The 14,047-nt window shown below is 40.6% G+C and overlaps 1 protein-coding gene across 1 annotated transcript; it reads right to left on the reverse strand.

Annotated features, from left to right (window-relative positions):
• Nucleotides 1-995: 995 nt before the first annotated feature.
• On the reverse strand, nt 996-13,583 carry LOC113163725. The gene is made up of 10 exons (XM_026362605.1): nt 13,422-13,583; nt 11,891-12,036; nt 10,588-10,669; nt 10,265-10,400; nt 8,736-8,938; nt 8,425-8,561; nt 8,205-8,346; nt 7,827-8,108; nt 2,531-7,676; nt 996-2,309 (listed from the first exon to the last, which is right to left on the reverse strand). Exons 1-10 carry the CDS (start codon nt 13,545-13,547, stop codon nt 2,293-2,295), a joined length of 6,417 nt encoding a protein of 2,138 aa, XP_026218390.1. The 5' UTR covers nt 13,548-13,583; the 3' UTR covers nt 996-2,292.
• Nucleotides 13,584-14,047: the final 464 nt, after the last annotated feature.

Consider the following 14,047-nt stretch of genomic DNA (forward strand, 5'->3'; position numbering starts at 1 on the left):
TTAATGGCTGAACAGTAATTACTAACCTCAAATCCATAAAGCCTCACCTACCAAAAACAAATTGAACCCCTAACTATGTCTGTAAAACTGCGTCAAATCAAGAAATTACACATAAACCCTCTGAGAGCGAACATGGTTAATATCTACTGTGGCTGCTCTAGTAGTGACAGGCTGAAATTGAATTCATTTCATAGTAATACTATATGTTGTACGTATGTTGCCAGAATATTACCCTGATATGTTCATGACGTTCAGGGACACAGAGTCTAAGTTGAGGCTACAGTTGGTTGAACTCCAGGTTTTCAGAAAACAGCTGTGGATTCTGTCCTATTCACATCGGAAAATGGTTAAAATGGTGATTGTCAGAATACTAATGCCAACTTACAGTGTATCAAACATAAATATGCAGCACTGAAGTAGGTTGATAATTAATCTTGTTTAATAGGAGTACTGCACGTTGCTAATCTTCAAACTTTGCACAGTGATGGGGGGGTTTGGTCTTGACAGGCAGCTCTTCTTGTGTTTGTTTCAATCCACATAATGTGCTAAGTGAGCTACTCCCTACATTTACTATTTTCACTACAATCAAGACTGACGCATTTTGAATAGAGTGCAAGTTCACCATTTATATAAACGGCATCTTAAAAACCAGAGAACTGAACATACAGTAACTTAGTTTCAAACACAGAACCCTTTATTGCTGGGTTAGGCACGTTTGTTGTCAATTAAGTGGTCGGATGTTGGCTTTCAGAACTTGGTACTGGTGAGATGACACAAACCAAAGGTTAGTTGAGGTAAGGATTTACTTTATCAGTCTACTGGGTCATAATTTTATTTTTTTCTCTTCCCCTGGAGCCGACTGTTCCACAATCCTGTCTCATCTGATGCAAATGCGCCGACTTATTTTATAACCTACATTTTGAAATAGACTCATCAAATTCCTTTGATGAAAACATTCACTCCTTTGGAACCTATAATAAGCCCAACAGAATATATGCCATTTCAAATAAGTTTTATTTTTCATCAGAACAAAATATAAACCCAGCTCAAACTCCCATTTTTCATAATAAGCTGCAGAAACTCTTCAAATATTTACAAAAGATAGAAATAAAACAAATAAATATAACCTGCTGCGTCCCATTACAGACTCTTGTGGCCTCCCAGTAACACTTAAAACTGTAATGGTTTGTGACCACATCTGTTTCTCTGAAGGAGAAATCCTAATGTTTTAATGGTTTTGACAGTTCAGTAAAGATAAAAATGAAAAATGCATGTTTAAGTTAGAAAATATTAACCAGAACATCTGCTGCTCCGCTAACAGCAAATAATAAGCTTGACCAGACATGATTAGTGCCAGAATCCAACTAAATATCTGTAGGACACTAAGAAGGTTTAGGGTTGATGTTATTGCTAAAGAAAATATAGCTTGATGAATGTAACTGGAGGTGAAGCCATTTCGGTTTGTGTATACAGTGATAAATGCAGCTGTGAATGTATAAATGCGTCTGCTGTCTACTGGTGCATACTGACACCTACTGGTTACTTGTGATGAGGACAAGCAGCACACAACTACTCAAACTCCCCCCACCCTGGGCAACTTTGTGTAAGAAATACAATTAGTATTTAAAGAATAATTAGACATAAAAACTTCCCAAAGAAAAATCTGATACAGCAATCTTACAACTTTTACAAGTTTAGATTCAATCTACATTATTTGTGACTTTAGAATGTTAAAATATCATGATTTTTTTTCCTTTATACAATCCCCATCACTCCGAGAAAAAAAAACAAACTAAATTCTTATTAGAAGAGTGCAAAAAGCAAATAATGTAATTTTATGGCTTACTGATGTGAAAAATGTGTATCCTAGTGATAGCAGGAGCAGCCTTGTTGTCTGGCATCAGTTTTTATTTCACAGCTTTTCAGGAGTCCAGTCTTTAAGCCACAATGCTTACTCTCCATACCAGGTGAAGCAGCTGGAAACAGCACGGCGGTTCCAGAGCAGGCACTTCAGTACTAGCTGTTCTGCTAACAGTCTGACTCGGTTCAGTAGTCTTTGTAATGATTGGCTATTTCATGTGTTCCGGATGCTCCTGGGACTTGCAGGCGCATCCTGCAGCAAAAGCCAGGTAACCCTTTCAGTTCATGATCTCTCCCTCTGATAACTCCTGAAGTGCAAGTCTTCACCCCAAATAAAGAGCAAGTGGTTCAGAGAGAGCGAGTATCCGTTGAGGTATGATCCTTCCAGAACCCATGCAGGTCTACAGGTGGCTCTGTTGAGTCCAGTCTGACTCAACTCTTACCTGAAACTAAAAAGTAGAACATGAAGGACATAGTTACAGAAAAACACATTTGAACAAATTTAACTTCTGTGCTTTCACAATTTATGTTATTAGCCTGCATGTAAGAATATACCTTTTTCTGAAAATTTTGGGAAGCAATTATCATAATTACACAATTTACACCACATCATTACCGAATGAAGACAGTATCAATTCAACTTGAGCTAGTATAGTACTGTCAGACTCACCCTGGTCCTCATCATCAGAGTCAAACCCAAAGAGGTTTGAGCACTTCTGCAGTTGGAGATGACTCTGCAGCTCCTCAGCACTGTTGAAAGTAGCAAAACAATTGGCACATCGTTGTCTCTGCAGAGCTGTAGTAATACCGGTCTTCTCGGGAGGGGGGCTTTTCTGAGACAATGGGAAAAATGAAATCTCCTTCCGTCGTTTTGGCATAGTGATGTACTTCTCATCAAGGTATGCGGTAGGTGGCAGACGCATGTATGGCCTCTTACTATACTTGGCAAGAATGCCTGTACACACTGTGGATTTTAAATCCTCTTTTACCGCTTGTCCGTTCATTACTAAAGAATAACCAGGGCTGCTAGCTGTCGACTGCACTGTTCCTCCAAACGTTGTGCTCTCTTCAGTGGGCGATTGGTCTTGACATTTTTTCTTGACAATTTTTGATTCACTTTCTTTATGACTATTCTTGCGCTTCTGAACTGCTTTGCTGGGGTCAGTGTTTTTTATAGCACCAGGTTTCTTTGACTTTTTCTCAGTTACCTTCTGTGTGTGGTCTGCAGTGACAGCAGGGTGGGAAGCAGCTATGCAGGGATCAGTATGGTCAAGTGTTGGACCTGAGGTCTCCAGCTTTTCTTTCCCCATCTCATCAAGAGTGTTTACTAATGTAGCTGTGGCTTCATCCTGCTGTTGGACTTCAGATTTTGCCTTTGGCTTTTTTACGACAGCTGTGTTACGCCGGTCTTTGCATGGCTGTCTTTCCTTGACTGTGCTTTTGTCCCCCTTTTTATTAACGTCTTTAAACTTCTTATTTGCCTTGTCTGAACATGAATCTTGACTATTCCTTTCTTTCTTTCCTTTTTTTGTAATGTGGGATTTCTTTGACTTTTCCTCGGTTGTCAGTTTCTGAGTTGTCTCTCTCGATGCGGTCGGAGGTGCAGTTGTCTCATTCAAACTGTCGGCTGTAACAGCAGGCACAGGATTTTCAGGGTTGCTCCCTATCGAGTCTGTGTTTTCCACCTGCACTTTTCCAGTGTCTTCAGATGTTTTTATTACTGCTTCTGTTGATTCTTTCAGAGGACGTTTTTTCTTGATCTTCATTCTGTTGCCTTTGTCTTTTGTAGCCTTGTGCTTGTTTGACTTTGTGGAATCTAAAGCAGTTTGGCTACTGGAGCGTTTTTTCAATTTCCGAAGTTTCTTCATTAATTTCTTTGACTTCATCGATTTATCAGGTGATGTTTCTGTAGTTCTCACTACAGGCGCCTTCTTTCCTTCTATTAACTTGTTTAAAGTTTCTGCTGTTTTAAGGTTGCTTGAAAGCTCAGCAGGGCTCTTCTGGTCTTTCTGCAGAGCAGTTCTAGCAGTCTCATTTTTTTGACCAGTGGCAGTGTTTTCATCACGCACAGCTTTATCTGATTTTGGTGGACGCCCTCTTCTTTTAGAATCTTTTGCATTTACTTTGACCTGATTTTTCTTGAATTTATACCTCAATTTGTTATTGTGTCTTAACAAAGAGGATGAGATAACTTTGTGAGTTTTGGAAGCAGCCATGGTTGCATTTGTTACTTTTCTTAATGTTTGTCTTAATCTCAAATTAAGAACAGTAGGCTGAGCTGAGGCATCTTTGTTGGAGAGAGTCTTTAAAATATTTGAATCCTTGGTCTCATTTCTCTCTTTCAACTCATGTTTCAACAGAGATGTACTGACAGTGCTAATAGGATCCTTATGTTTTGTTGATGATGTCTTATGTGTAGCTTGACGTCTTAACTTATGAGCAATCTTTACACTCTCAGCCTTATTTACAGCAGTAGCATCATTTGACTTGCAATCTTGTTGTTTCTTCACAGTCTGTGTGTTATTTTGTTTGTCACCTGTTTGCATATTTGTGTTCTTGTCCGGTTTATCAGATTTGGAAGCATAATGCTCTCGTTCATGAAGGTTGAGTGCCCAAAGGCAAATAAAGAGTTGAGAGCAACCAGGGAGGCAACACACTGCCTGCAGTGGACTATGCCTCCTAGCGTGACGTCTCATTTCCATTCCGGTTTTGAACCTGGCAGTACAGCCCTGATGAGGACAAGGATGCCGAGGAGAGAGTCTGTGCCTTTCAACATGGTGCAGAAAATGTTCAAAACTCCACAAAACTCTCATGCAGATACTACATCTACTGTTTCCCACACGAAATGCCATTTCTAAAGGTTTGACCTCCCCATAGTGATCTTCAAGAGCATGGTAAAGAAGTGCAACACGACTTTTTGTAAACCAAACACATCCATCCACAGGACAGCAAACGTTTTCTTGTGGCTCCCCATTTTTCTCTCCAACATTCCCATTTTGTTTTGTGGCTGTCTTCAGGACCTGCAGAGATTCTCTCTCTTTCATTTCACCGGAACAACCAAAATCTTTCTCTACCTGAATTGAAGATGTAGAGGAATCTACCTCCATGTCATGGTTTTCTGGCAACCCAAGGTTCTTGTATCCATTGCTCCTTTGTTCTAGAGGCATCTTCTGCTGTGTGAGTGGCTGCTTGGCTTCCAAGTTCTTTTTTGCTTTGACAAGCGCTTGCCTTTTGCCAATATGCCCATTTACCTTATGAACTGGAGTTTCACCATTAAGTTGCTTTAATGGATTCTGTTTCTTTTCTTGTAGAAACTCACCATCCACTGGCTTTTCATTAGATCTTAACTTTCTGGATTCAGATGGGCTTGAATCTGGAAGGCTTAGTGATTTAGAACACACAGATTTCTTCAGTCTCATACTACTACGACGAACAGAAGACACATTTGTGGCCTTAGCTTTGGAGGTTTTAGGAGTAGAGATATCTTTGGTCTCAGAGACCCAATTTTGTTGGGCTTTGTTGCCAGCTAAGTCTTTGCTCTTCTTTAGTTTCTCTATATGATCAGACAGGTGCATCATGGCCAGGAGGTCATCTTTAAAAACTGTCCCACAGAACATGCACTCATCTTTGCGATAATGGAACATTGCGTGTGCTACAACACGACTTCCTTTAAAAACCTTGTTGCAGAAAGTACAACAGTACTCCAACTTGGATTCCTCTGACTCTGGTGGTGTTTCCATAGGTTCATCATTTTCAGGTATTTCTGGAGCAATATCCTGAGTTCTCCCTTTCTTTTCTTGCACATCAACAGCTGTGGAGGTCTCATGTTCTGGGACAGACCAGCTGGTGATACTGGAGGTTTTGTGAGGTACTTTTGGTTTACTTCCAGCTTTTGACTCCTTGGAGGAACTATTGCTGGGAGCTTGCCGTTTGTCATTCTCCAGGTCTTGAGCAAGTGTCTTGGGTGGAAGTTCAGTAACCATCTCTGTTACCAATGTCAGAGCCGATATGTCATTTAGACTGTCCTGGTCTATAGCTGTAGAAGTAGCCTGAGTCTCTAAAGTGTTAGTTAAAGTGACTACACTTTCTCCAAAGCTTCTGTCATTTCCACAAGGCACATGTCTAATTAAGTCTTTAGGTAAACCCTCTGTGACATCTGCCTTGGCAGAGCTGCTGTCCAGAGATGATTTCAGTTCCCGTAACCCATCTCTCAGAGCAGTGTCTTGGGACTCTGAGGGCACCAGATGAGAAGGTCCTATGTTTGACATGTTAGCCATGTTGGAGACTAGAGGAATTTCATCAGTTACTTCCACCTGATTGTCATTTGCGGTTATGGTCTGTGAAACCTCGGGTGAAGCTGTGACTTTTGAGATGTCGTCTACAGCTGGAACTTTATCTAAATTTGGAGATTGTGTCACTTTAGCCACCGTCTGAGTCTGTGAAGCAATAGTGACCTTCATCTCAACAGCAGGCTCTTCACAGGGCTCTTCTACTGAAGCTGTAGTTTGAGCTTGCAGGGATTTATCTAACATTGGAGTTTCTGTCACTTGAGCTGCTGCGGAAGTCTGTGATGCAGTGGTAGTTCTCAGTTTGACAGCAAACTTTTCAGAGGGCTCTCTTGCTGAAGAGGTCTTTCGCAAGACCGGTTTTGCAGCTTGAACTTGAAGGACATTTTCTAAATCTTGGGATTTAGCAACATCAGCTGCTACTAGTGTCTGAGAGGCAACTCCACCTCTCATCTCAGTGGCAGGCTTTTCACAGAGCTCTCTTGGTGGTTCTTTAGGAGGACTTCCCTGCACAGAGGAGCGTGTGATTGTTGATACAGAGCCCTGAATATTTAACCCTTTGCCTTTTCCTTTCTGCTGCCGAGCATAACAGTGCAACTGTAGTACAAACATAGCTTCATCCCTTGCTCTAAGAACCACCTCTTTGCCATGTACAGTCTTCACATTTTGGGGTGTGGCAGGAAGTTTCATTGTAGGCTTGTAAAGGAGCACTTGAGGTAGTCCTCGCTGTCTGTTGCAACTGTCTTCATTAAATGTGCCCATTAGTTCATTGTCTGGTAGAGAGAGCTCAAGAATCACTTGTGGAGGTGTTGCTGGTTTAAGACAGTCCAAAGAACTCTCTGAAAGTCTCTGCTGCTTGTCGTTGTTTTCACTTGCCTTTAAGTGACAGTTAACTGAAGGTTTGTACTTCACAATGTTGTTGATCTGACCAGATTCAGCCCTCTTTACAATAGAGGAACGGTGGTGCTTTTGGTGTTTTAATCCATGCTTTTTGATCTTTGGAAGAACTTTATTCTCTTCAGGAGTTCCTGAGTCCTCCAGAAGCCACTTGGGTTTTCTAATCCGCCGTTTGGGTGGATTCTTCTCTGAAAGTCGTGTAATGCGTCTATGTTCTCCATAAGCAATGGCTACATTGTCCTGGATTCTATCTAGCTGCCAAAATGAACGCCTCAAAGGTTTTGACGATGTTTTATTCAGAGTTTGTGAGCCTTTCGTAGTCTTCTTCTTTACAGCATTCAACTGTGTTTGGCCTGGGCCTACCTTGAGTCTTTTGGATGCAGTGTGAGCATCCTCTTTAAGGTGTCGCTTTTTTGCTGCTGGCTGAATTGCCCCTTTACTTCCTTGGCGGCATGCTAATGTGCTTGATCGGAAAGCAGACTCTTTGGCGCAGTAGTTAGGAATCCACTTGTCCTCCATGATTTCTTCAAGGGCAGCACTAACAACCTTCTCATTCATCAGTTTCAAACAATTGGTCCGCAAAGCAATGAGGTTCCAAAACTCTGGGTCAAAATACAGATCCTTCTTCAAGACCTGACGAAAAACAATAAACCAAATATTTTTGTACTGCAATAATGAAAAATGGCAGGCAACAATGTCATGTACCAACTCTGCACTGATCAAATGAACTAAAATCATTATATCTTTAATCTCTGTCATGAATTTTTTTTAAATTTCCTTTACCTGCAGTGTTTCAAAGCGAACATTATTTCCAATGGGACTGTAATCGGCGTGATACTCCTGATCAGGATGCATGTAGAGAAGGTACACCATCTTGTAGGCCTCAAAAGTGCGTTCCAGAAAGAAGACAAGAAGAGCACATGCCCGGCAAATCTCAAGGTCATTGGGCAGCAGGCCAGCAATAGTTTTGTAGATTAGGGATTTGGAGACAACATCACAGGGAAGGCAAGACTCCAGCGCACTAGCACAAAGCTCCACACAGAACTGAATACCATCTTCACCCAGCTGGTAAAATACAAACCAAAGACTTGTTAAATATTGAACATACATACAAATCTTTAATATTTAAAAAAGCAACGCTGGTGAGGTCCACTGTCTCACCTCTTGTAGTATGGCTCTGATGAATGGGAAGATTGAATTAACATTGGTGGCAGATAGCATGAGCTGACGACTCTCCTCCAGTAGAGTTTGATTAGATGTGTTCAATCGACTGTGAAGTTTACTCCATATGAAGATGAGATCACTGCAAAGACGTTAAACAGAGTTAATGTCTGTTCTTAATAATGCAATTTATACTAGAAACATATTTAATCTTACTTACCACAAATAGTACATGTCTCCTCTGTGGAGCTGCTGAGAGAGGAAGGCTCTGGTGAGAGCCAATAACAAATCATCCTCTTCATCACACTCCAAACTACAGATGATGTGAACTGCTTCTTTACCATTAAGGTCATTCACCTGAAAAACAGAGGGCATTGTAAGATTTAGTTTCTGGCCCAAAATAGTTGTCATACACAATTGAGGTATAATTCTGTGACAGCTCAGCAACAGCTACAATTGAAAAAATAGCAAAAAATCTCTCCATTTGACTCCAAGACATGTTAGTCTTTGTCACACAGTGTCACCACCCACCTTTTCATGTAGGCGATCATGCTGAGAAGTTTTGTGAAGCCACGTGAGGTAGACCTGGAGGAAGAACAAATGTTGTCCTGTTGTAGGATGCCGAGCACAACACTTAGCCAGGGCCATAGCCTCACTGATCTGCTCAGAGGATAAAAGGTAGCGCACCCGCAGCTCAAAGAACACCGGCAGCTCAGAGCTGATGCACCCATCGACTGAAGGGAAGCCCATCCAGGAGAGAGACAAATATGGTTTTAGTTTGATAAAGCTAATGCTTCTGAGATTAGCAGGAGACCTGCCAAACTTGAAGAAAGTCTTGAAGTATCACAGAAAAAGCTGAAAATGTTGTGCTCATGTACGCACATGTGGCTGAAAACAGACGTTCTAGATACATGACTCATTTATTAACGTCAGACATATACTTTGAACTACATGCTTACCTGAAAATAAAAACGGACCATTTACAGTAGCTCAATAACAACAATACCAACTGTAAACATGACCTTGATAAAACAAATTCCTGACTGAACAAGAACCTGAAAATAGACACAGTGCTAGATCTTTGTTGACTTAGTGCTGCACACTTAGTGAAAATCACAGAATTATAGTACTGTATTTTCCGCACGATAAGGCGCAACTAAGAGCCTTCAATTCTCTCAAAAGCTGACAGTGCGCCTTATATATGGATCAATATTGAGCCGCAACAGGTCTCACAACTACGGTAAGCAGCCGCCGACTCCATTTTCCCTCGTAGAAGAAGTAGTGCGCGGTGCATGCTGGAATATATGACTGCGTGAAGCGTGCCGTTTCATTTCCATTTGTGTGTTTGTGCAAAGGCCCCAAAATGGCTCCTATTAAGAGACACGCTTATGACGCAGAGTTTGTAATGGGCACAATAACTCTTATCTTCTCAGTTTCTTTGCATCATAAGGCGCACTGTCATTGAACGGTCTATTTTCGAACTTTTTTTTTTTTTTTTTACATATAAAGCGCACCGGACTAAAAGGCACATTAAACGAAACAAAACAGTCAGTCAAACTTTATTCAACGCATTCACCATAACTCCCAAACTTGTTCAGTTGTAACGCGTAAAAAAAACAAAACAACGGCTTTTAAGTGCGCCCTATAACACGGAAAATACGGTAAATGTTTTTTTTTTCCACTTTTCACTGTATAAAAGTTTAGAAAGAAAAAGAAAGGCCACTTTTGTTTACAACACAAATTTGATCCAACAAACACACTGTTAGCAAGAAGCATATTGTTAGTAAAGAAGAGAAACACACCCACTGTGACACAGATGACTGAACATAATACATACAATAATATGTAATAATTATTATAATCAATGTTTTGGTTTATGAATCTAATTTTGTTTTGCAACTGAAATTGTGAAATACACAAAATGGTGGTAAACAGTTCACAAAGGGTTTGCATTTACATGCAGATGACAGTTGTCAGGGGGCACACAGTGTGACATGCATTCAAAATGCAAAATCTTAAATGCAATTTCTTCTACTCTATGGTAAAAATACTTTACCTACCTTCATTCTGAGGTAAAATGGAGTCACTGAGAATTGCCTGTAAGACCAAGCTGGCCCAGGGCCCACCACCCTGAACCAAATGTGCCACTTGAAGTAAGTGAACATTCTGATGCCTTGCGAGGGCCAAATTACATTCCTGGAAAAGAACAAGAGACAAAAACAACAACTTATAATTATTAAAAGCTTCACCAATTTATGTCGCAATAATAATTTCTGTAGTAAAACATTTGGTGCCTACATTTTTAGCCAGTGATTCAAAAACAATTACAAAATCTTAGTCCAAGTAACGTCTATTAGGACAATTATCTGCACTTCTTTCTCACCTGGAATGTAGCAGTGAAGTGTTTTAGTGGCTCCTGATGGAAGTCCTTCTGGTCAAAGAACAGCAGCAACTCAAAAACACTCCTGTGACGGGATCAAATATTTTTTAATTGTTCTTTATATGATCTGTTAGTCAAACTAACAGCTATTCAGTTATTTGTGTGGGTGTATAGATGATGATGCGGCAGAATACAGTTAATTGGGAAACTGAAGGGAACCCTGGTAGACACAGGATGGAGGACTGAGGGATTATGGATGGAGTAGGATTAACAGCTGGCAGCATGCCAGGGGTTTTCCTGACTCACCAATGTGCTTGTGTGAGCTAGCAAACACAATTACCTTTCAGTTCCATGAACATGTCAACCAATGGCCCAGAATATACTAGACTAGTTTGGGTATAGGGGACAAATATATAAAAACAAATGTCTTTTATTGTTATTTGTTTAGATTAATTTTATCAGTGTCTTGTGTGTTTCCCTTTTCCAATGTGTGTATGTGTGTTAACAGATGTTTTATGTGTGCAATAAAGTATTTAATTATATCAGTTACAATCAAACCACTGGGAAACTTGAGACAGTGAATCCAAACTGAGCAAAGCAGGAATAAAAACACAACACATCCAGTCTACATTCAGTATTGTCAAGTCTAAAAAAAGGGTTGTTATGCAAACATTTAAACAATTTGCTAAATTTGGGTAATTGTCTGGTTGTTCAGGAGCAGTAATCCAAGAAAGACATTTTTAACAATGTTCCAGCCAAGGCAGTCTGACAATAACATACTGGGTGTTAAAAATAAATCTTACCCAACTTAAACTGGACTACACTCTGGCACCTCACAAAATTACTAAACTGGCTATATGGCCTCTCTGCTCACAATAGCAAAGATGCAGCTGCAGTAAACGGTTTTGAAGCAGTGATATGATCTTAAACATACTTTGCACATAAGCAAACTGTTTCTGGCTCAGAGACTTTGGCAGGAGTAGAGATATGAAAGCCTGGGCTCACAGCTCTGTCAGTAGCACACTGTGTTTCTACCACATAGTGCAATTTCAGATTGTTGTCTTTAGAGGCATTGTCAGAAGTTATGTAATAATTAATGTGATCACCACAACATGTTGCTAATGTCTAAACTGAGGAAGGATAGAAAGTAGTCTGCCATTTAACCTGAAATATGTTTAGAAAGTGCAAATGAATGCAATACTGAAAACAGTTTCAAATCACAACAATTAGTGTCTTTGTCTCTGCTGTCGTAAATAAAGAGCTACATTAAATAATATTAGTTAGTGTTAATTTTCTCTGTACTTACAAGGCCAGACTACTGAGTGTGTGGAGCACATGGTCACAGTTTGATGTGAAGGAGGTGGAGGCTTGAGTGAAGTAAATGAGAGCTATCTCAATGATCCTGAGCTGAGGCAGTGGCACCTGCCAGCGAGAGGCATACTCCTCCACAAGCTGCACAGAGAAAAGAGAAGCAGACATGAAGCAATATTAGATGTTTTGACTGCAGCTCTTCACATTTACTCATTGTGACAATACTAACCAATTAGAGCCTTCTGATCAACAGAAAAAATAACTGGCATCCATTTTGTTATTGCATCAAAAGTTTAGCAACAAATTTTCATTAACATAATTAACTAAATGAAAATCAGGTTGATCTCAACATGTGACATTTAGTGCCAAGTATTAAATCTCTGTAATGAAAATGTGCTAAGACTGCCCTCTAATGGTAGAGATGCAAGACATCACAATGGGGATGTTGTTATTATACAGTGTTATTCTCTGGTCTTTATCCAGTCAGTGCATATAGTTCCCCTACTAAAATCAAACGGAAGCATGTCAGGAAGCATCACTGGTGCAGAATTCTGCAGCTTATTTGTCTCAAAACACCTTAAGAAACTAACTTCCATGTGTGTCTAAACTCTTTCTCTGTTGTTTTTATACTGAGCTAAAACTTCAATGTGAAGTCTGGATGGCATACCAACAGCATAGTGGCATAAAATGAGAAATATCTGAGATTTGATTTGTCAACAGCAGACAATGCTACTTCCTTCTGTTATGTTGAGCTTTGACCTTATTTAAAGATCGACCGTGACAGTCGACAATTTACAATCAATCCGGACAACTTCTAATGTAAATACATTTTTCCATGAGATGTACTGACTGGCTTTATTCCTCTAACATAACATAGCACTGTTAAACCTTCAGAGTGTGAGGACATCACCCTTAAACGATTTATTGCTGTTAGATTATATCTGCAGTTATATGTCCAGTTGTTGCTGCAGGTTAACGCAGGTCATTAAGCCACATTATGAAGTTATACTTTAAGGCGAATATTTCACATTACAGGCTGTTAATCTCATGCTAACCTCATATTAGAGCTTAGCTAACATAAGCTAAATTCATTCCAAGTCAGATAATTAATCAGCGTGATGTCTATCTGCAGAAAGTTGTGCAGTCGTTATCATAGTTTGGTAAACATTCGCTGTGCTAACTAAGCTAACTTAGAGGCTAACTGGGCAGCTGGCTCAAACGCTCAGTCCAGTTAGCTTGCTAGCCGAGCAGTGAACGACCACTGACAGAATATTACTGATTTACCGACTCGGGCATTTCGATGGCGCCACCTGAATCTGAGCCTTTGCTATCGGGCACAATGTTCAAAAGACGTTACTGGCAATATATTTGTTTTCATAGCGAGCACAACTCGTTATCGATGCTAACGAACCTCACAGCTAACGCTAGCCGTGTAACGAGCCGTTCTGGGGGAGGGGAGTCGGCTGACATATATGCTCCTCTCTTCGACAACAAGCCTGTCATCGACTTCACACACGGCTCCTTACCTTGCAGAAGTCCGAGCAGAACGGTTCACTATCGGCTCGCAGCTCATCACTTGAGTAGCGGCTTAGCAAAGTCTGTAATTGTTTTTCCAGCCCCTCTAACTCGCACACACTGCCCTCCTCCGCCATACTGCCCGTCTAGCCCTGCTCGTAGCAGCTACAACACATACATCGCCACAGTCTACGACTCGCATCCGCGGCGCTGATTGGTCACGGCCAACGTAAAGGGGTTCGCTTCTTTACCGCGCCGGTGTACGCCAAAAGGGGGAGCTCGTGCGGGCGGTGTCCGAGTTGCAGCATCGTGTCAGCCGGTCCGTAGTAATGCCCGCCGACGTGGTGTTCAAGCGGGGTTAGGAGTGGATCATTACATGCGCCACAAACCACATGGCAGACACAAACACAGCGCGTTAATCACTGTTCATACTAGTCCCATTGTACAAACTTTGATTATGTGATTAAGATCGGTCCAACACATAAATGTGAACAAATTAAAATTTAAATATCTCTATTTTCTCTACATCTATTTACATAGTTTATAAAATTGTAATATTTTTATTTAATTATCTATGTATGTAAGATTCCTCTGTATGTATGCTGCATCCATGGATGGATTATCTGACGTCAGGCTC

The sequence above is a fragment of the Anabas testudineus genome, chromosome 2 (genome assembly GCF_900324465.2).
Source record: "Anabas testudineus chromosome 2, fAnaTes1.2, whole genome shotgun sequence".
NCBI classification, from domain to species: Eukaryota; Metazoa; Chordata; class Actinopteri; order Anabantiformes; family Anabantidae; genus Anabas; species Anabas testudineus.

Coding starts and splice junctions, on each gene's coding strand:
- LOC113163725 (XM_026362605.1), bottom strand. CDS start 13,547: ATGGCGGAGGAGGGCAGTGTGTGCGAGTTAGAGGGGCTGGAAAAACAA. Junction 8,562..8,735: donor ATGATCGCCTACATGAAAAG/GTGGGTGGTGAC, acceptor TCTGTTTTTCAG/GTGAATGACCTTAATGGTAA. Junction 7,677..7,826: donor TTCGCTTTGAAACACTGCAG/GTAAAGGAAATT, acceptor GTTTTTCGTCAG/GTCTTGAAGAAGGATCTGTA.